The sequence below is a fragment of the Pelodiscus sinensis genome, chromosome 2, assembly GCF_052426305.1.
Source record: "Pelodiscus sinensis isolate ZL-2025 chromosome 2, ASM5242630v1, whole genome shotgun sequence".
NCBI classification, from domain to species: Eukaryota; Metazoa; Chordata; order Testudines; family Trionychidae; genus Pelodiscus; species Pelodiscus sinensis.
Genome location: NC_143053.1, coordinates 37891072 through 37913752, shown reverse-complemented (window position 1 = coordinate 37913752; position 22681 = coordinate 37891072). Strand labels below are relative to the sequence as shown.

Genomic DNA, 22681 nt, shown 5'->3' with positions numbered 1-22681 from the left:
ATTTAGAATTCTGCTTTGATTTAGTCTGGCATTTGCTGGACTGCTCTGCGGTTGTCTGAGGGGGACATGGGTGTCCCACAATAACAACTCTGCAACAACTGTGATCTGAGTACCTAACAAACACCAACCTGAGCCATGTGGGGTGGAGGAGGAGGAAAGATTATAAATTGTTCACTGCTGCCCAGAAAATGAATTAGAAGTCAAACTGGCAACAGAAATGATTGGAGCAGACCACACTACTACTAACTGCTGCCACATATGCAGACGGTCTGGTGGAAAGCTGGAGAAAGGAGATACTGAACTCCCACCAAAGCTGTAGAAGAGGGAAGTAACTCATGTAACACAGAAGTGTGGGAGACACTGAGCTGTAGAAAGATTGAAACATCACCGATGTATGATAACAAATCAATGCAGAAGTATCTTTGCTGGGTCTGAATACTAAGTGCCAATACTTTACATTCCAATAATAAAGCTGTGTTATCTGATTTTAGGTGGATGGAGTTAGAGAAAGACTCTCCGAACAACAATATAATCGACTTGTGGACTTTGTCACAAAAGCATCCTACCACCTTGTTCCAAGCTACTTTTCTGGACAAACTACATCCCAAGTTGTAGCTGCAGAGCCCCTTCCAAGTACAATTAAGACATATCAGTACCTAGTTGATCCAAATTTTGCTCAGGTATTCATTAGTAAATTCACTATGGTAAAAAATAAAGCCTTGCGGAAGGGATTTAATTAAGAACAACTTTATGACAAGAATGATTATGCATTACCTTTTTTAAAGTCATGCTTTCTATGCAGTCACCTAACTGTGAACTTTTCTAATGCCAATTTTATGGGGTGGTGGGTTATAGGAAAATTAAGAGCTGGCTTTTCTGAACTGACAACAAGGGATTCCTGTTCTCTAAAAAAGTTGTTAGCACTAACAGGCAGGTATTACACAAAAGGGAAAGGTGATAACTGAATGAAAATAGTTTGTTCTTGCTCTAAGCAGAAATAAGAGAAAAGAAGACAAAGGAAATCCTATTCATTGATACATTTTGCCATCAACAAAATGAAGCTATTCCTGCCTACTATATCATATTATAGCGCTTACCAGTCTCTGATATAAGCAAGGCTTTTGACTGAGTTCTAAAACCTCTCTCAACTCTTTTTTTCCCCAATGTCCTGAAGCAAAACATATTCCCCTACTAAACTGATGTGGCCCTTTTAAGTTACTAGAGATAGCTGGGTTTTAACACCTCTCGCCTTAAAATAGCTCCATTTTATTTGACTGAAATTTTGCAGATTAAACTAGTGCCTTGTTTGGTCTAAAGAACACAATGAAAATGAGAACTTTAATTTACTTTTAAAACTGTCTGTCTACAGAAACTTTATTGTATCCACCAGTCAAATTTTCATAAGAATTTTCAATCTGTTGTGGATTAAGATGGTAATATGTAATTATGTTAGGGAGACAGGAGCAGTTATAATTCTGAGGCCGGTAATGTGTGTTAAAAAGCTTTAGGAGCTATGTTTATTAATATGTACCAAAAATTCATAAACACTGTACTCCTTTGAACCCAACTGCTAAACTTCATCCTTAGCTCATCATGTTAGGCTCTACTATTTCTGGACTCTCCAAATCGTACTCACAGTGCTTCATTGCTTTGACCAGCTGTAATACAATTTTACGCCTATCAATGTCAGAAACCAGGAAATTCAGAGTCCAGACCATTCCAAAATATTTGTGCATAGAAATTATACCCTATTTTGCACAGAAGTGCAATTGCAAAGTGCTTAGAGTTAAATTCATTTGACAGCATTGTATGAGAACTGCCCAGTGAAAACCACTGTATTTCAGCAAGATGGCTTTTACCAGCTGTGCTTACAAATGACAATTGCTGTATCAGTTACATCAGTTTGAGATGGCACCTGTAATAATAGTAGGTAAAAAGCTTTTAGACAGAAGTTTGCTTTTCAAATTGTTCTTCAGCTTTTATTTTTCAAATCTGTGTTATAATTTGTACTTGGTAATAACTGCTATCATAAGAGCAGTTAAGATTGTTTTGCAGAGCAAACAGCTTCATTTTTCAATGATAAAAGTAGACTTGATTCAGTTCTTTGTGAGCTTCTACTTCAAACTCTATCCATGACTGCTCCTTCTGACCATGAATTTCAGCACATGAACTACCTTATTTAGGATTCCAGATGTACTTGAATATAGCCAGTAACTAAGCATGTTAGGGACAGAGTCAACTCTGATAATTGCTGGTAGTGTTCGATAAATGCCATTTATTTAGCATTTCCTCTATGTAGCTAATAATGGCCATAAAATTAGAATGTACTAATTGTGTGTTTTGCTCTGTTAAAGCTACTGCTGGAATTCATGTCTGGTAGGTACTGTAGTGATAAGGGAGACACACAGAATTTGAATAGCCCATTGTGAAATGAACCTATCCATTATTGCTATTTCTTTCAGTTGTCTAGCTACGTGGTCATTGTTTGCCTTTAAATGACACTATTTAAAAATGTAAATATAGAGGCTTTATTTCTGAATCTTTCATGGTAAATAGATTACTACTAATTTTACATACTGATGCAGAAGTTGTAATATAACAAGATTGTTTAAAGTTAATAAAGTTATTCCTACAATACTTGGTTTCTTTGTGATTCACAAGTCGTGTAGTTAATGTTCTGGTCATTAGATGTGACACTGGATCTCCGAGAGCTCAACTCTCAGCAAGTTATTGCCCAGAAAATACTGCCAGCCATGAACATTTGAAATTCACATTTATATTTTTGAAGTAAAAGCTGATGACTAGAGAGCTGGCCAAATCAGGTGCTAAAGAGTTTTGACTGTGTGCAAAATTGTATGCTGCCATTTTGACCAGTACACAGACTAAAATAATTGTTCACCTAATAGAGCATTGGCTGGGTGTCAAAAACATGCACAACACACCTGTAAAACATTGAGGGGACACTGCAGGCTTTCTATCTAATACTAGTGGGATTATGCTGATATTTCATTTCTGAATTATGCTCTTCTTCTGGCAAAAAGAAACCATTGCACACTCCTGTACAGTAAAGCAAGCCCATGTATGTATTACATTAGGCAGAAGGTTGTTTCACCCCCTCCTGTGAATGCAGGTATGGAAATACTGTGGTAACTTCACATAAATCAGCCTCTCCTACACATGCTGTGTGAATGGTGAAAACAAAACTGTCCACAGATGCCTGAGAACAGCACTTAGCTGACTGAAGCTCTCCAGTTTGTGCTTTTTACAAATATACCTGGCCTCATTCTTTGGGGCTGGAGGGACCAAAAAGCTCCATTTCATTTCTTTTTGAGTTTGTGCCTTGTTTAAGCTTTTGGCTTGCTAGCTTTGTTGTGGTGTTTACACTCCAGGAGCACATTCAAACATCTCAGGAAAGACCTTACATGGTTCCTGCTCAGTGTGTTATTTCACCTAACAGTAGGTACAGGCCCATAAAAATCACCTTAACATTAGCATCCTAGCTGGTTTCTGGGTCAAGAATGCCTAGAAACAGCAAGCCACAGGCTGTGTGGATTAAGGCACAACTCAGTAAGCAAGGGAATGCGCAGTCAATCTATTCATGATCTGTAAAGATGTCACAAATGAAGGTAAGTGCTGGGGAATCTGTTTGCATTTTTTCCCTCTTAGCCCAGGTCAGAGCTACAGCTACACTGCAGGTTTCTTTTACAAAAACTGCACGTGTTCTTGTGCAAGTAAATTTACAGTAAGCGTCAGAAAATAGGGCTTCTTGCACAAGAGTTATTCCTCACCCCACAACAAATAAGCCCTCTTGTGTAAGAGCTCTTCCACACGAAGGCAGTGTGGCCAGGCCACAGGGATTTCTTGCGCAAGAAAGCGTCCACACTGCCATGAATGCTCTTGTGCAAAAGCACATCTCTTCCACAATGTGGACGTACTTTTGCGCAAGAATTTTTGCACAAGAACCCGCCAGTGTAGACAAAGCCCAGATGTGTGACTCACCTGATTTGTCTGGACCAGCTCAAAAGGTCACTAGGTCAGTGTTGAGGGCTGTCCAGACAATGTCCATTTAGCATGGTGCATTATACTTACTGAGCCCCCTGTCACAAAGGACTGAATATTTATCTCCTTGACAATTGTTTTGAATCTCTTAACTAGCACAGCAGGCACGCACATCTCTCATTCTTTGGTGAAGGCCAAAAAAACCCTTAAGCTAATAACTGTTGACCTGCTTTTCACCTTTGTTTTGGCTAAGCGGAGCACAAAAAATGATGGTGCTGTTCAGTGATTTAAAAAACAAAGCTTGTAACCGTTCCGGTCCAAAAATGCATCGGGCCATATTCATTAGCTTTTAAACCCTGATTCTTGGTGTGAAGCAATGGACTTTTGCTTCACTATGTTTAAAAAGCAGTAACACTCATGGAAAGTCCCACTCCTGGTCACTCAGCTCACCAACAGCCTGGCTAGCAGGCTCTATCCTACTCCCACCCCCCCAATTATCTGTAGCTGGGCCCATGCCCCAGGAAAGCCCAATATCCACCAACCTAAGGCACTGGCCAGAAAGAGTCAAGCCTTGCATGTACCAAAGCCTGGCACAGGGCAGCTTCTTTACCCCTTTAGCTAAGCTTTAGAATGGTGTGCAGGGAAAGAGCAGGGGGTGATTTCCAGCCTGTTCACACCCTAAACCTGCAAGTTTCTCTGCAGGCCATCTTAAGTAGAGCAGGATTGCACTGTCCCATAGAAACTCTCCCCTGCTAAGCCACATCTCTGGCTACATTCACTCTTGCCCCTACAGTCAGGTTTCCTGGGCCCAGGTGCACCCTTAGGGCTTCATTTCTTCCTCCCTATGCTACAGGGCAGTCAAGAAGGATTAGCAGCCTTTCTGCACTGTGCAGGTAGGAAGCAACAAGCTGCTTGTCAACAGAGGGGAGTAGGGGCTGGAAGGTTAGAACACTGACCATTGGAAAAACAGTCCACATCATTCCTACATCCCCATTCCACTAGAAGTCATTCCCATCCCTTCCCCTTTCTCTTCACTACACTGTTTATTTTGCTGAGCTTTTTCATGAAGAAATTTTTGGCTGGCTATGGAAGACTATGTTCTCTGAACAGTTGGTATTAAAAGGGAACATTACTTTGAAGACACTATAGCTCTTTCTGTTCAAGCTAAATACTGAAGTACTTTCCTACATTCTAGCTCTAAATGTGACCATCACATTAGCTGAGGCTATCTTACATTAAACAAACATACTAAAGAGTGTTTCAATTACTTAGGCTACAAGTTGGAGACTGTACAACAGCATGGAGAATAGGGCTGAAGCACCAGGGTGATTGAGGCTAAGACTCACCCTATATTTCTAGATCTTATCAGTGATCAAATGGAATTATAGTTAACAGGTGGTGTTATCCCAGAACCAAAGAAAATTCAAAACAAAAAGATTACACTTTAAAAAGAATCCAAACAGGGTAGGAAACGCAAGTAAGGTACACACCTTAATGGCTCTGTATTGATGTAACCATTAATCACAGTGGACATTTTATGTTCATAGTCTCAGATTAAATTAAAATTGGACTTTTGCAGAACATTTTCCTCTTACATCATCACTTCAGCACAAAGGAAAGTTTGTTTAGGTACCTGTCATACAGTCTCTTACTAGTACACATTTGCATCTTTTTGAGTGCCTTTAGGTGCACTTGCCATTATCTTCTCTAGCCCATGTCCTTGCCCCCACAGTGCCTGAGGTACAGGCACATCCCTAATATTTGGGGCCTTAAGTAGTTAAACAATCTCCCAATTATTATACATTGCTGTCTACACAGATATGGCAGGTGCCAGCCCTACTAGTGCTAGAATGGGAATCCTGAGAGGGAAAACAAGGCATTTTCAGTAAAAGGGGAAACAAGTAGGGGCCTTCAGTGTACAGCAGAAATTGTGACAGCTCAAATTTCTGAAGTGGGTGGGAGATTACACAGGAATTTAAAAAAAATAAAAATAAAGGATTACTACTAAGAAGGAAGTGACCCAAACAGTAAAAGAGAAGGCGAGAGGAAACGCAGAGAACCCAAGAGTAATGAGTCCAGAAAACAGAAAGAAGACCAGAGAGAAGCATAAGAAAACTTGATGGGAGATTTGGGGGGGGGGGGGGGGGACGTCCTATGGTTCTCTCACCTTACCCACGACAGGCAAGCCATGCCAGTGAGTGATAACTCTCTCATGCATACCTGTCAACCTACAACCGCTTAAAGGTAATTTTATTTAACAGACAAATTTTGGAACTACCAGAAGGTTGCATGGGCAATATTAACTTGCAACCGCTTTCTGTCTATGCATTATGATTTTCTAATGATCATGTTTTCAAAAGGATCCCTGCCTCATCCAGTGCTACAGGGTGACTTTTGGAGGGGAAAGAGGTGATATTAAGGTGGCCCTAGAAACTTTAAGTCTGGTACATTTTAACTTTGTAACCTAAGTTTAAAAAAAAAAAAAAAAAAGCTTTCAAATTTTTGTAAATATTACACTCAGGAATCCTCTGAAAGTGCTGTCAAAAAAGCTGGTACCTACTGAATACTTTAGGCCAGGAAGCAAAACAATACTGTCCTCCAAGTTTGTTGGCTCAATGATTTTTGGCCCAAATAATGGTGTTAACACTCAAATTCTTGAAAAAACTAGTTTTAGTAGCTACAAGGGTTCAGAATCTCTATTTTCACCTCTAAACTTGCCATTAGCATTATATGAAGAATACTACCTAAATTTCCATCCCTTCCCTCAGAATCTAAACAATCAGGGTCACCAGTTAAGATAAATAAAGCCTCATTACACATAAGTATTTTAGTTTATTGAATTACACTACCACATGCTCAGCACTGAAGTGTATTACTCATTTTACAGATGACTGAAGAAACAAGTTTCAATTTTCAAGTCTCCTTGAAGATGATCTGCAAAATAAGGAAAAAAAACATGAGTTAATACATGTGGACAATCGTAGCTCTCAGAAGTAAATACACTAGTATGTATGAATTCAAACAGAGGCAGAAAGCGTTTATGCTAGAGTAGTTTAGTCTAGAGGAATTTCCCACCATTATTTCCTCATGGTCTATGACAATGCATTTGATAAGCAAAATTGAAACATGGAACAAATCAAGAGCTACACATTAAGATCTAGAACACTAGTGCCCAATCTTTTTGAACAAACAGACCCCTTTTCAATCTATTAAAATTTCACAGATCCCCCAAACAATATAGCGGTTTTCAAACATTCCATTACTTGATAATCATTTGAAATGTATAACAGTTCATGAAATTCAAGGGTAGAACTTTGGGGAGGGGAGGGGCACTTGTGCATGTTGGGACTTTGGCTTACTTTTGATCCTGTTCTCCAGACGCTAAGGGAGTGAAAGGAAAGTGCTTGCATGCATCTCACATCTGGCTGATGTGCAAGAGGCATGCATGACATGCAAGCACTTTCCCCTTGCTCCCTTAGCATCCAGAGAATGAGATTAAAAGTAAGCCATGTTCTGGTGCACATGGCCACAGGGGGACCGAGAGAAGGGAAGGGTTCACCAGGGTAAGCCCGATCCTTACTTTTACATTTCTGTGGACCCCTGGGGGTCCATGGACCACAGGTTGGGAACCATTGATCTAGAATAGTCTTCAAGATTCACTATGTATATGGTATCGATAAATACACAAGCGTATGACTCAAAATAACACATCTTCCTAAATAGCAAGAAGCCTGAAAAGAATGGAATGCAACTTCTCAGATAGGAGACTAATCCACATGTATTTATGTCCTTAATCGGAAAGGTAGAAATTCAAGTTTGTGCCATTTAATACAGAATAGTAATTTGACATGTGCAATCACAAGCCCTCAACTGCGTCCCATGACAAGTAATGCAATCACCACAACATCTATATTGTATGTCCCCATTACCACAGTATCTGAGCACCTCCCAGCCTTTGTGCGTTTATTCTCAACATACTTGTGAGGCAGTGCTACTATGCCCATTTTACGGCTAGAGAACTGAAGTGCTACACGTGCAAAGGCTAGATCAACAGAACTTACTGGTGCCTAAATGTTGGACTAAGGCATTTAAGTTCTTCAATACTCCTGCTCATTTGCCACGTAACTCTGTAGCTCCCACAAGCACATAAAAAAAAAAAAATGTACCAGTGAACATGCACTACTTCAGTCTAGATAACTAGCTTATGCCTAAACTCTAGAAGAATCCTACAACTAGCTCTCTCACATACAGAGCCAATAGGCCAAGGGTCAATGTGTGGCACGCATGCCGTAAGTGCCACGTGAGCTGATTTTGTGGGGCATGCGCAGTCTGCAGCAGGAGCTCAGCTGCTCCCCTGCACCACTCACGCAGTGGGGAGCCTGCACAGCCATGAGCACCAGCTCGGGCTTCCAGGTGCACAAGGGAGAGGGTTGAAGAAAGCCCTGACCAGCCCCAGCTCCCCACCTGCTTCCACTGGGTGGCACAAGGACCCCGCACAGAGCCGGGACAGCCCCCCCCCCTACAGGATTGAAACCGCACCCCCATATGCACACCACTGTTGCTCCACCCACCCCAGCCCCACTGGCATGAAGGAGAAGAAAACAATGGAGTGGAGGAGTCTTTCCCCATAACCCCAAGAGTCACCCCGGCTCCCCACCTGCTTCCACCAGGCAGCACAGGGACTCTATGTATAGTCACGGGACTAAGGTCCCGTCCCCCACCCCTGCTGTTCTGCCAGCCCCAGCCCTGCTGGCAGGCAGGGACCCATGCGTGGGTGGGTGGGTGGGCGGGGGGAGACACAGGAACAGGCTGCCCTACTGGGACAGTCCGCAAGTAGCCACCACTGCACGAGATGGGTGAGGGGAGATCTGGGGTGTCGAGGGCTGGGGGGTGATGAGACAGGCGGGGGGCAGGTAAGAAGGAAGGAATAAGGTGGCCCCCAAGCACCACTCTAGACTCCCCGCCCCCACCATGGGCAGCACAGGGAACCCACACAGAGCTGGGAGCCCCCTCCCCATGGAAGGGGTGGGGGAAAGGGGCATGGGAAGCAGGGACCAGGGTGAGGTTCAGAGATCGTAGAACATAGGGGCACATAGTAAAGTGTGACTCCTCCCCACAGACAAGGCAGTGCAACTAGCAGACCCTGGGGATTGCCGACAGTTTCACCCATGCCAGGGAGCAGGGCAGACAGACCGCGCAAGCCCAGGACCGATACAGGGGAAGAGCAGGCCTGGCCTACTCTCAGGGAGGACAAGGATACCCTGGTCAATCCATCACTCTGAAATCACCCCTTGCTCTAACAAACTAGACCCCCACCCCAGCTGGGGACAGACCATCCACCCTTTTAGCAGCACGTCAGAGAACTGAGGTCAACGTCAAACCAACAGCTCTTCCTGAAGCCCACTAAACAACTGTGCAGAGCTGCTTTTACACAGCTCCACCCCAGAGGTAGCTGCATGTCAGCCCTGAGCAGGAGATCCCTGCCCCTCCCCAGAGTCAGCTGCTTCTCAGCACCAGGTGAGAGATCCCTGCATAACCAGCCCTAGTGTCAATGTTGCACAGTCTCTGGCTGTCTCATAGCCTGAGACGTGTCCCTGAGAGTCCTGCTGTGGTGGGACGCTGGGAGCCAACATCTCTAACAAGGTAAATGAACTGGACAGTCATGGGGGCGGGGGAGCCCAGAAGTTGATTGCTGGCCAGGAGATGGCTGAACTCCCTCCTCCGTCCCACCACACTAGGGGAAGGGCAGCAGTGGCACACTGTCCAGAGGCTTTCCCTGCTGCAACGGGCCTTGAAGCCTCCTCGTGCCCCACCCCCCGCACACCAATCCCCCTCACTCCCTCCTCTCCCCTTGCCAACACCTCATACTCCCAGCTTGCTCCTACACCTTCCCTTGCTCCTGCACTCTCCCTCCTCCTGACCAGACTCTGTTCCCTCCCTTGTTCTTGCTCCCTCCCCACCGGTCAGACACGCTACTCCAAGCCTGCATCCTACCTCCCACCCAGACCCCACACCCTACCTACTGCCGAGACCTCACACCCTCATCCCTAAACCACTCACTGACAGCCCTGTCATACACACTGAACTCCTCATTTTTGTTCCCACCCCAGAACCAAAGGGGTCCACTTAATCCATACTCCAATAAAGCAAACGCTTATCAGATAGCCAACATGATAGTCAACTAGTCTCTCCCCCCTCCGCCCCCCCTTGCTGTTTCTATTAGATAAAGGCAGCAAGGGCGGGGGGAGGAGGAGGAGAGAAGAGAGGAGGAAAGAGACGGGTACTTCAAAGCAGCAGCACCGCACAGAGCCTGGGATCAACTCTGCAGAGCTGCCCTATCAACTAATCAAATAGTTGATGCAAAAATGTATCGACTGTGTGATTAGTACATTACATGCTACTTAACATCCTTAGTTGCTACAGGACAAATGTCCCAACCAAACAGCATCAAAACTGAATCTCCATCCAGCTTAATTTTTTTTTTTAAACATATATGTAGAGGGGACAGGAGCTCCCCCTCCCCACACCCAATCACATTAACAGCAGAAAGTACAGGTGCAATCTTCTAGAGATATTGGAAGCAGCAAAGACAAATTTTATCTCCTTCCTCTTCCTTCTGTTTTACCTAGGCAGTCATATGCACCCTACATTCACTGTAGATCCCAACCAGTTTATTTACTGCAGAAGTTAAGGATATTTTTACACTACACCTCCACATCTGTTGATAATTCTTCTAATGCACTACCTAAGCAGAGCTAGAAATTATGTTTTCCCTGCTACTTTCTCTCAACCAGTGCCACTGGGTAAATGAAGACTAAAGGATTATCCCAAAATCCCTTTAAAGCCTGAGTTAGTTAAGATTTCACAATTCTAACCAACAGGTGCAACCTGGGCAAAGAAAGACTTTTGTACATTCCAAACTGGAATGCTGGCAGCCTCTTGGTATAATCAAATGTTTCTTTTAGCTCTGTTTGCACAGCAAAACCCTGTTCTTAGTTTCAATTAAAGAGGTTTAAACTTGATCTTTGCTGGCCAAAATGTTTTAGTTTATTTTCCTCTTGTATTTAGATCTGACATTCCTGTCAAATAGCCTTTCAAAACACCCCGAAGACGACCATCTGACCAAAGCGTTGGTGATGTAAAGTGCATGAGAAAATTAGTTTACATAAACATATGGCAGAAGTATGATCTTAAATTAGAGATAGGAGTATGAAGGTACAAAGATAAAGTGATCGCTTTGTTATTGACAATGATCTTACTTGACCCTAAAAAAGTGCAGGTATTTCCATTGGGAGGAAGAATAAAGGATGGTCAACCCCATCATTAGTTTACCATGCTCTATTTCACATTTTCTGCTTTACAACTATGTGAGGAACATACTACCCATAGTTTGTTTCTACTTGAATGACAAACATTAACACTAATAAATCCAGTACCTAAAGCCTTCACTTAAAGTAACAAATCTGAATAAGATTGAAAATCAAAACCTAGTTGGCCAGGATAATTTAAGAAGTCAAATGACCATGTGAGGATGATCACAAACATTCTTGAGCACCGGAAAAATGGAGAAGCCAGTCCATTGATCAGTCTTTGAAGAAGTAGTTTTAAAAGAAGTGCAAGCGTGATCAATGAAGAAATCAAGCTCAGTTTCACATGTGGGTTTGGTTCTTTTTAATTCCCTATCAGGACTTGGGTTGGACAAGTATTTTTAAGCTATCATACCAAGTTACAGCTTACTTTACACCGATATTTCTGATCACAGCATCTGGAATAAAGGTGGCAGAATTCTGGGGAAGTTTAAGAGCAAAATTATTAGCTGTTTCGTATATTTTGTTTGAAAAAAATCAAATTCGACTATTTACAAAGACTGTGAGAAGGCATATACCCCATGCTCCTATATACCACTTTTTTTTTTTTTTTAAATGAGGAAATTCAACACGTGGCCAGTTGTCTTCCCTTTCCCCATAAGCTGTGGAGATAAAAGGATGTGCTGAAATACTTCCATGACCCATGAACACATTCCCGATATCCATTTCCTAACAAAGTGATTGTTTGATTTTCTCCTTACCTTTATGGCCAAAGGAAACACTGGATTATGGGAATTTTTGTTTCCCAAACTATGGGCCGCGGCCCGATACCGGGCCGCGGGAAAAAAATACCAGGCCTCAGCATGCCTGGTGGCTGCCAGCAGGGCCAGCCTTAGGCTGATTCAGGCCCCGCGCCCCTGAACCCGGAAGTGCCAGCGAGTTCGAGCCGAGGGTCCTGCTCCACCGATATGTGGAGCTGGGTCTCTCTTCCAGCTCTGCCTGGCGCAGGCCCGGACCCCTGCCCCGCCCCCCCCCCGCTCGTCCTCCCACCCCACCCCCAGAGAGGCCCCGCCGTGCACTGCTCCTCCTCACCGCCTGCAGCTGCCCATGTGCAGCGTTGCACGTGGGCAGTGAGGACGCCCGAGCGTGACGTGACATCATGGCCTGTGATTTTAAGTCTTCGAGGCACGTGGTGGGGCCACGCTGGCTCCGGCAGCCTCCAGCCCCGCAATGTGGAAGGCAGAAGGTAGGGAACGGGCTTGGGCGGAGGCAAGGAAGCCAGGGGGAACTGGCTGCCCAGGAGGGGGTTGCGGGAAGTGGGGCTGGCCAGAGGCGCAGCGGAGGGAACAGGAGGGAGGAATGAATCGGCCTGCGGGGAGTGGGACTGACCCAGCCATATGTAGATCTTGGGACGCTGCCCCTATTCCCCCCTCGCCCCCGCAAAGCACAAAGCATGAGTTAGTCCGGTCCGGGGATTCTATTGTTCCCCCCCCACACACACACACCCACACACACACCCACACCTCGAGTAGTTGCGAACTGTCTGGCTGGTAGACACACTCATGCAGCCTGAGCACATTTACCAGCCAGGCAGTTCGAAACTACAAACTGATACATCTAGTAATAATACAACTTACCTAATGAGAAAAATACCAGACATGTTATATGTCTGGTATTTTCTCAGTTTGTTTGTGTGTTTATATTCTGGGGCTGCAAAAAGCAGTACTGAAAAAAAAGGATTCCAACTAAAGTAAAAAGTTTGGGAAACCCTGGTCTAACTAGCTTTCTGTCTGTCTTACAGTCCATTTATCCAATCCATATTCCTTAACTTGCTGACAAGAATATTGTGGGTGACCATATCAAAAGCTTTGTTAAAGCTGGCACTGGGGGTTTTGGGAGGACCAGAAACAACTTATTTGAATATTCATTTGATTAATGAACATTACCAGTCCTCTAAAAGTTCTTGAATGGATTTACTGGTCCCCATGTCAAAAAGTTTGGGAACCCCTGCCCTAATCAATAAAACCCATGGCCCTCTTAGTCCACATATCTATTCAGTCAACTCCAAATATTTCTGAGTAATGTGCAAGAAATCTGCAGCATACATGAAATAACCTGCCCTGGCTGATTAAGCCATTCTTTAAAAGAACCACTGAGCAGAGCAGAAGGGTTCATATATCCCTTCCAAATCTTAATTTTTTTTAACATTAACAATCATGAGTGGATAGGCTTGTAGAATGTCTCACGTCCTTCTCTCAATCTTGAGTAGTTTTTACCTCAATATCCTATGGCTAAGAGTTGCACAGGCTAAACTTCTGTGAGAAAGAGTATTTCCTTTTGAGTTTCGAATATGCCCTTTTTCAGTTTAGCCAGATGTTGTCTTATTCTTGTACTATAAAACAGGAGAATATCTCTCGGCCTGCCTTCTCTATACCATTTATTATTTTGTACACTTTTGTCAGATTTTATAAAGGCAAAACACTCCCATATGCAACTCTTCATGAGAGTGTTTTCCATGTAGTCACTTTCACAGCTGTTCTCTGAATCACCTAATTCTCCAATATCCTTTTTGAGATGTGGAATACTATGCAGTACTGGTAACCCTATTAGGGTGAAACACTAAATTCATATAATGGTAATATTTTCTATTCCTTACACATCTTAACACTATGATTTGACAACTGTATATCATGCAGAGATAAAAATAGTCCAGTACTTTGCTTAAGTTACCACTGTTAATGTTCTCCCCAAAGGGTGTATAAGTAGTTCAATTTTTTCCCTTCAACATACAATACCTTGCATCATTGGCCCTACTGGTCTAATAATAAAAGGAAAGTTATCTGTAGATCCCAGTGAGACCATTTTTCCTTTTCTAAGCACCAGGAACATTAACCTCCATTAACTGAATGTTGATTTAAGGGTAGAATTACACCAAAAACACCACAAAAATGGAAAGTTTCCCGTGTATCAATATAAACAGTAGTTAAAGCAAAATGCAGGACAATGTAGCACTTTAAAGACTAACAAGATGGTTTATTAGATGATGAGCTTTCGTGGGCCAGACCCACTTCCTTGATCTGAGGAAGTGGGTCTGGCCCACGAAAGCTCATCATCTAATAAACCATCTTGTTAGTCTTTAAAGTGCTACATTGTCCTGCATTTTGCTTCAACTACCCCAGACTAACACGGCTACATTTCTATCACTATTCAACAGTAGTTAAGTGAGATCAGTTTGATGTAAGGTACCTTGCTATTACCTACATATGCTGCTTATGAATTTTTGGGTTGTACACTTTCAAACACACCAGCTTCCTTCATGGCCTCAAAGTCCTTCATGGAATCATAGTTTTTATAGAAGTCTGCATATGCTCGTTTTCTGGGTTCTGCCACGCCAAACTGAAATGCAAAAGGTAGAGAATTAAATCTTAGAGTAGAAAATGTGTATAACAAGTGCAGAAAGCTTGTAATTCACTTGGTGGAACCACATCACCTGATTAAAAAAAAACCACTCAAGTTGCAAAAAAGATGTTAGTTTCAAGACAGAATAGTTCAATATTAGAGAATTACAGCAATACTTTTATTCTGGTTTAGAGCCTGAAGTATTTTATGGACGGGTAAAGAAATGCTTAGTGTTGTTTCAACTAAAAATTGGAACTAGATTTACAAACAGCATTATTAAATTTCCAGGATACCAATAAATGTATTCTTCCTTGTCAGATAACATGCACAGTGCGGCAGTCAACATGCAGATCGGTTAACAGGGGAAGCCTTTGTCGACCGCCCCTGTAAACCTCGTTTCACAAGGCATAAAAGGAGCAGTCGACAAAGGCTTCCCCTGTCGACCGATCCGCGTCTTGACTGCTACGCCATGCCGACAATCAGCTGAGCCAGCACAGCACGGCGGCCATTTTTATTTTAATGAAGCCGGGGATATTTAAATCCCGGCTTCTTTGACTATGTCAGGTAGCCTAGTTTACATGCCTCTATCGGCAGAGGCACGTAGTCTAGACATACCCTATCAGAGGCAGCAGTGCAGGGTGGCAACCGAGAGCTGGTTTAAAAACCAGCCCCCCAGGCAAACCAGATCCTGCCTGTTGCCCTGTGCTGCTGCCTCAGAGACAGAAGTAGCAGTGCAGGGTGACAGCAGCCCCTGCCCACATGGGGTCCGAGATTCCCACCGACAGAGGCTGCTCCTTAGGAGGGGATGCATGCGGTACTACGGAGGCAGTGCTGGGGGCAGCCGGCTTTTAAGCCAGTCCCTCCCAGCACCAGCTCCTGCCTACGACCCTCCCCATGCCTCTGTAGGAAGCAGCAAGGGAGGGGGCAGGTGGATCTGCAAAACCAACATGCACTGATAGCCAGCTTAAAAACTGGATCCCCAGACATATCAGCTCCCACCTGACCCCTTCACCCTCCACTCTGCTACCTCTATCAGCGGCAGCAGTGTGGGAGAGGTAGGAGAGTACAGGCTGATCCGGTGCTTAAAAGCTCCCCCCCCCCCCCTTGCTGTCTGATACAGAGGTTTTGGGTTAGTTACCATGTGTTCACATGAGTGATCTTCTTACTTTATCTTTTTCCTAGCGTGAATACACACTTTTGCTCCATGTTGTGGTTCAGTTGTTTTGATAGAATCTTGTACTCAACTGAATGGCCATATAAATCATAGAGCCCTTCAGCAAACATCTGATTAGACCCTACAGTGGGAAAGGGCAAAATACTATGCATGAATTTCTTTACCCATCCCACTTCTCTCAAATTCCATACCAGCCAGAAGTGTAGCTGGCTAGGAAAGAAGAGAAGACAATACAGTACAACTGCCAATATTCCCAGACCAGAGGCACATTCTACATTTATTATAAACTTACGTAAATCTAGAATAATGCCAGAAGTCCATGAACTAGTACACCTGTACATTTGCAGAATTTGGCAGTGTGCATATACTTAAGGGAACAATGGATGGTGAACAGTCTTCCCACACACTAGGGATGTGAATGTTTAACTGGTTAAGTGATAAGCTTTACCCATTAAGGTGAGGCTTACTGGTTAAGGTTAGCTGGGAGGGTTGGAGCAGCTCTCCACCAACCATGGACAGGGGGCTGCTCTAGCCTCATGGGGGGCCTGCCGCAGACAGAGGCTGCCCCAGCCGGGCTGTGGGCCCAAGAACCCCACAGGCAGGGGCTGCAGAGAGTGAGGTGTAGTTTGTTGTGGCATTATCATTGTGCACAATTAGGAAACAAAAGAAAACCGCAATAATAAAAATTGCTTACCTTATCAAAGGCCAGTTAGGGTCTGTCTACACAATTTTTATTTTGGAAGACCGATGCAAATAGCTCTGCACATTTGCATACTTCCTCCGGGGTTTTTTAAAGACGACGCTCTTCCGGTATTTACCCACGTTTACACGTAGCTGAATTTCTAAATATTTCGAAAGACCCCTGTAAACCTCATTGTAGAAGGAATAAGGGGTCTTTTGAAATAGGGGTTTATTACAAAAATTCGGCCACATGTAGATGCGGGTAAATACTGGAAGAGCAACTTCCGAAAAATTCCGGAGGAAGTATGCAAATGAGCAGTGCTATTTGCATCCTTCTCCCAAAATAAAAATTGTGTGTAGACATGTCCTTAGAAAATCCAGCTGACCCAATTTACACCTGCACTATCTGGAAAACTGTAGAAACCAGCAAATTTCTGATGCCGGGAAAACAAAACAAAAACAAAAAACAAGAAAAGGAAACTGGCCCTTTAAGTGCCGGGCCTCTCCTCAGAAGAGTGTGCAGCAAGTACGGGGAGGATGGGTGAACGGCAGCAGGAAGCAAGCAGCAAACATCTTGGCAGGCTGATCCCCGGCAGGCCAGCCCCCTCACAACTCTCCCCCACATCTCTGCCTCCTGTCCATCCCCCCCCCCCCCCCCCGCAGGCCATATCCCAGCCCCCACATGGCTCCTGTGCCCCGCCTCCATAAGCCTTGCACAGCTCCCGCCCTCCCCCTCAAATAACCAGAATGTTTAGGTTACTGGCACGCCCTAATCCCCAGGCATGCCAGATAACACAGGTTTTACTGTATATGGCCCAGAAGAAAAGACAAGAGATCACCTGTAAAGAAGGCATCCAAGAGCTCATCTATATCCCACACTCCATAATATGTATGCATATCTGTACACACTGCGGTGAATTCAATTAAGGAACTGAAAGATGTATTTTGCCACTTTAAAATTGTGAACTGACATTTTTTTAAACTGACTCTAGTGAACTGTATACGTAGCATGGATTATAAAAATGCAAAAAAGATTTCTTTCCACACTGCAGTTTTCATAGGGAAGGATTTTCTTACCAATCACTACAAGCTTTTCAGATTAGGATTCTTTTTTTTAATACAGCAAGAAACCATTGTGTATTTAGAATGGGAAGCATCTTTTCCTGCACTGATGTCATACACTGATCTGCCTTTGTATTTTAACTTTGATAAACAATACAACTTTCTTTATACTTGGAAAATTGTTTTCAAAGGCTCGAGGAAATTAACAAACACAGCCATCTACTGACCTCCTAGAAGTCTCTCTTCTACCACTTTCCTTCCCATCCCACCCTTCATGCTTCTACTGTTATTGTTCTTGGAAAATTTTACTTAAGTCAATAATCAACTGTAACTTGAGAGCCTCTATGGCCAAAATGGAGTCTGCTCTGCAAGCAGCTGTGCTCAGAAAAGGTGCTTGCAAAAATAGGCAAAGTCCCTTCCATTGGAGGGGCACCTGTTCCAAACCCTCTGGAGTGAACACACACTCACTGGAATAGTACAGGACTATGTAGCACTTTAAAGACTAACAAGATGGTTTATTAGATGATGAGCTTTCGTGGGCCAGACCCACTTCCTCAGATCAAATAGTGGAAGAAAATAGTCACAACCATATATACCAAAGGATACAATTTAAAAAAAAATGAGCACACATGAAAAGGACAAATCACATTACAGAACAGAAGGGGGATGTGGGGGTGGGGGGAGAAGGAAGGTGAATGCCAGTGAGTTAATGATATTAGAGGTGGGGAAGGGGAAATGTCTGTGAGTTAATAGTATTAGAGGTGATAATTGGGGAAGCTATCTTTGTAATGTGTAAGATAGCTGGGGTCTTTGTTAAGTCCCGTGCGGAGAGTGTCGAATTTTAGCATGAATGCCAGTTCAGAGGATTCCCTTTCAAGTGCAGATTTGAATGTCTTCTGAAGTAGGATGCAGGTTAGCAGGTCATTGAGACTGTGTCCTTTATGGTTGAAATGACAAGCAACTGTTTTTTCTTTGTGATCCTGTCTAATGTCTGTTTTGTGGGCATTGATTCTTTGGCGAAGGGTCTGAGACGTTTGTCCAATGTACATAGCAGATGGACACTTTCGGCACATGATAGCATAGATTATATTTCTGGAGGCGCAGGAATATGTATTCTGTATAGTACAGTGAATATAGAAGGGAAAATATTTACAAGAGGCTGAATAAAGAAAAAACAGGGGGAATATATGGGAAGCAGTAAAACAGGGTTACATCTGCCACACGGGACACCATGCATGGCATCTGCCGAAGCTGGAACAAAGGTCCCAGTAGGGACAGCTTCACTGCGGCCCTGGATTCAGTCAGAGAACGCCAGGTTAGCTGCCCACTACACAGCCCCACCAGTCAGGGATGGATGGTGTTGCGCCAGACCTAGAACCAAGGGTGAGGCTGCCCTAGTAAGTGAGTGGTAAGTGCTATTGGGCAGCTCTGAAATCAAGATGGGAAGGCCTAGAATTGTGCATGGCTAGACACGCACGCACCTTAGGGGGAACTATGCTTGGCAGGTGGGGCAGCTGCTCCAGCCCACCCTTTAATTGATTAACTGGTTAAACAGGATTTTACATTCCTACTTCTGACCAAAGCACAAAGGCTAATGAACAAGTCTGGATTTCAGTGGTAGCTAAAGATAATTGAAAAGGTAGGCCTCAGCCTTTACAAACATCCCACAGATAGTATTTTTTATTATCATATCCATTGCTACTTCTATTATAGCATCATTCAAATTGTGTTAAGCACTTTGCAAACACAGAAGTCCTCATCCTAAAGAGACCAGTCTCTAGGTATTTTCTAGAAAACTATACGGAACACTCAGATGTCAAAGCACATGCCAAGAAGGGATAACCCAATCTAAGAAGCCAAAAATGGTACAGAAATATTTTACTCCCCGGATCAAACTAAGTTACACACGACAGAGTTTGCAAAAGCGACAAGAAGTCCTGTGGCACCTTACAGACTAACAGACGTATTGGAGCATAAGCTTTCATGGGCAAAGACAAAGTGGGTCTTTGCCGACGAAAGCGTATGCTCCAATACGTCTGTTAGTCTGTAAGGTGCCACAGGACTCCTTGTCACTTTTGCAGATCCAGACTAACACGGCTACCCCTCTGATACAGGACAGAGTTTGTTCATCTTGATAAGACACAACTACGTGGCCTCAGGTCACTCAGAAACTATTGGAGATTATCTGTAATCTAGGAAATCCTCCCCTCAGAGAAGCAGCAAAAGGTTTTATACAGCACTCAAAGTCCTGAACCAAAAGGCTATAGAGATTTATAGCGATGAACTGGTCTCACAGCAGTTACTGAACTTCATAAAAATAGTAAGACCTCACCTTGTATATAAGTGCACATCCCACAGATACAATCATTGCTCCTACAATGTGGAATCTCAGACGTTTGGCCAGTAGGCCCCTCATCTGTGGTTTGGGCAACAGAGTAGATGACATGTTGATGATTTCTCCTAGGAAAGCAATGCATTGGAAAGTTATTAAAAGATTTACACAGGATGTTCATGTCCTAGCTAACGTATTTTGTTTTCTAAGTATATAATAGGTTCTAACCTCATTCATGGCCATGAAAAACACATCACAGACCATGAAATTTGGTCTCATCCAACACAGATTTCATGTTGTAGACCAGCATCTTTCAAATTGGGGATTGGAAGATTACAGGAGGGCGGAGGGAGTTGGAGGACTCAGTGTTCACAATATTGCCACTTTTATATCTGCACTGCATTCAGAGCTGGGAGAACAGTATGGTAGCTGCTGAGAGCCCAGCTCTCCAGGAAGCAGCACCAAAAGATGACAATACCATGCTATCCTTACATCTGTGCAGCTGCTGATGGTGGCACCCCTACAATAATTTCATGCACCCCCTCCAAAACTCTTTTGGGCAAAGGGACTATAATTAAAACATGATGAAATTTTAGATTTAAATAGCTGAAATAATGAAATTTATGATTTTATAAGTTCTATGGCTATGAAATTCACCTAAGTGGACTGTGAATTTGGTAGGGCCCTATATATAGCAGCCTTTTTAAACTAAACATTTCACAAGAGGCTAGCAAACAACATATGCAAGACTGCCCCCTCTGAAATTCCTCCTTATAGTATCTGAGATGCCTTCTCAGGACAATGAAAACACAACAAACCTTAAATAACTTACATATAAAAACTAGGTCGGGGTGGGGAACTTTTTTGGGTTAGGGGCTGCTGATCCACAGAAAAATCAGTCAGGGGCCACACACAAGTCAGAAGCAAAACAAAAACCACCCAAACCAAACCCTCATGATGTGGCCCCCAGCTGAGAAGCAAAAAGATACACCCCATATTCCCCTCACACAGCAGGAGCTAGTGGGGCACAGGCTAGTAGATTTTGTGTGCACCAGCCCTTTGGGTGGATGGCAAGGAAGCTGGCATGCCAGTTAAAACTCCCCAATGCTCAGGAGGGGGGAAAGGAGCCCCAACCCTCAGGGGCCTGATCTAGTTAAGCTGGGGGCCACATCCGGCCCCGGGCCTTAGGTTTCCCATCCCTACACTAGTTGATTGTTTCTTTCTACTATTTACTGTGTCATATATATAAGAGAGAGATACCTCTCTCATAGAGCTGGAAGGGACCTTGAGAGGTCACTGAATCCAGTCCCCTGCCCTCATGGCAGGGCCAAGTACCATCCCTGACAGATTTACCCCAGATGGCCCCCTCAAGCAAGGATTGAACTTTCAACCCAGAGTTTAGCAGGCCCATGCTTAAATGCTCAAACCACTGAACTATCCCACCCCACCATACCTTTCCTTCTTCTAAAGTTTACTATCATTTCACACTTGTGACAAGTTTGCTCACATTTTTTAAGGCCAGGAGCCATACAGGAAACCCTTGTGATTTGCCATTTGCGGTGGATGCATTCCTGTATCACGTATGATTAACACACTAGTTTAAAAAAATGAAGGCGGCAGACAATGCTATTATAAAGCAATACAGCTCTTCAGAGGTTTAGCGTGCCATGTGTGCAGTAGTGCACCAAACAGTGCACACAGCAGTCTGAGCCCCCCAAGGCTGAACGGCAGGCACTGCCCATTGTTGCCAGTGTAGCGATGCCAGCAAAGCTCCCCCGGCTGCAGCGGGGATACAAGTGCTTTGCTGAAAACGCTCGGTGGGTACCTGTTGGCCCTAGGCACGCAAGGCAGCGCTCGTCTGCGGGCTGCTGCTCGGAGCCCCCAGTAACAGACCTCCCGCTGCGCAGCCTCTGGGACTCCGCGCCGAGAACTAGGCCGGGTCCCGCCGTGGCCTGCGGCAGGCGCCTGAGGTCCCCGCTCTGCCGCTCGCTTGGCGGTTGTGCTCGCGTCACGCGCCGCTTCCGACCCGGCCCCACGGGGCTGGTTAGTGCCCACCCCTCCCCCGCTCCTCCGTGCGCCCCGCCCGGCCCTTCGCGCTCATGACGCGCGGAGGCTGATAAGCGGCGGGCCCCCCGCCCCACCCCGCCCCGCCGCAGGCCTCAGGGACGCGGAGGTCAGAGGCGGCCGCCGGGCTCCCGCAGCGCCTGGGCCGGGCCGGGCCGAGCCCGGGTGCGGGGGCTGCGGAAGGAGCGGGCGCCTGGCGAGCGGCCCGGCTCCGGCAGAGCAGGGGGAGGGGGAGGGGGAGGGGGAGGGGGAGGGGGAGGGGGAGGGGGACGCGGCGAGTCCGTCACTCACCTCAGCAAAGTACCAAGGTCCTTGCACACTAACAGAGCCGAGCACCGACGGCGGGGCGGTAGCTGCGCATGCGCGATACACTGCCGCGGCTACGGCTCGCCGTCCGGATCAAACCGCGAGCTCCTAAACTCAGATTCGGATGGGGGTGGGGCTAAGCGGGGCAGCATTGGGCGGAGAGGGAGGAAGGAGAAAGGAAGAGCCGGAGAGGGGGTGGAAGAGGACAAGTTCCCGTGCTGTATCTCCGCCTACCCCCATCATTTTCTATGCAAGGGCATGCCAGGAGCCCCACCCACCCTGCACTGCTCCTTTTGCAAGTGCCCTCAGTGTGACATGGCTGCATGCCACGGCAGTGAGCAAGTGCCCTCTCCCACC

The 22681-nt window shown here is 44.9% G+C and overlaps 2 protein-coding genes across 11 annotated transcripts in view; one reads left to right on the top strand and one right to left on the bottom strand.

Annotated features, from left to right (window-relative positions):
- Positions 1-5963, top strand: part of VPS13B (vacuolar protein sorting 13 homolog B) — a 1005617-nt gene extending 999654 nt beyond the window's left edge. For all 6 annotated transcript variants that reach the window (XM_075920304.2, XM_075920302.2, XM_075920305.2 and 3 more), the window contains one exon: positions 492-5963. In XM_075920304.2, the coding sequence (XP_075776419.2) occupies positions 492-740 (249 nt within the window). In that variant the 3' untranslated portion in view covers positions 741-5963. The remainder of the gene's footprint in view (positions 1-491) is intronic.
- An 848-nt stretch (positions 5964-6811) lies between these two features.
- COX6C (cytochrome c oxidase subunit 6C) lies at positions 6812-22467 on the bottom strand. 5 transcript variants are annotated; one of them, XM_006122424.4, is made up of 4 exons: positions 22310-22467; positions 19955-20082; positions 14553-14702; positions 6812-6933 (listed from the first exon to the last, which is right to left on the bottom strand). In XM_006122424.4, the coding sequence occupies exons 2-3, from the start codon at positions 20066-20068 to the stop codon at positions 14577-14579; spliced, it is 240 nt and encodes a 79-aa protein (XP_006122486.1). In that variant the 5' UTR covers positions 20069-20082; positions 22310-22467; the 3' UTR covers positions 6812-6933; positions 14553-14576. The 5 variants fall into 5 exon arrangements, with proteins under 5 accessions (XP_006122486.1, XP_006122487.1, XP_006122485.1 ...); XM_006122425.4 differs by having other exon boundaries at positions 14568-14702; XM_006122423.4 differs by having other exon boundaries at positions 14564-14702; positions 22310-22466.
- Between the last annotated feature and the right edge of the window lie 214 nt (positions 22468-22681).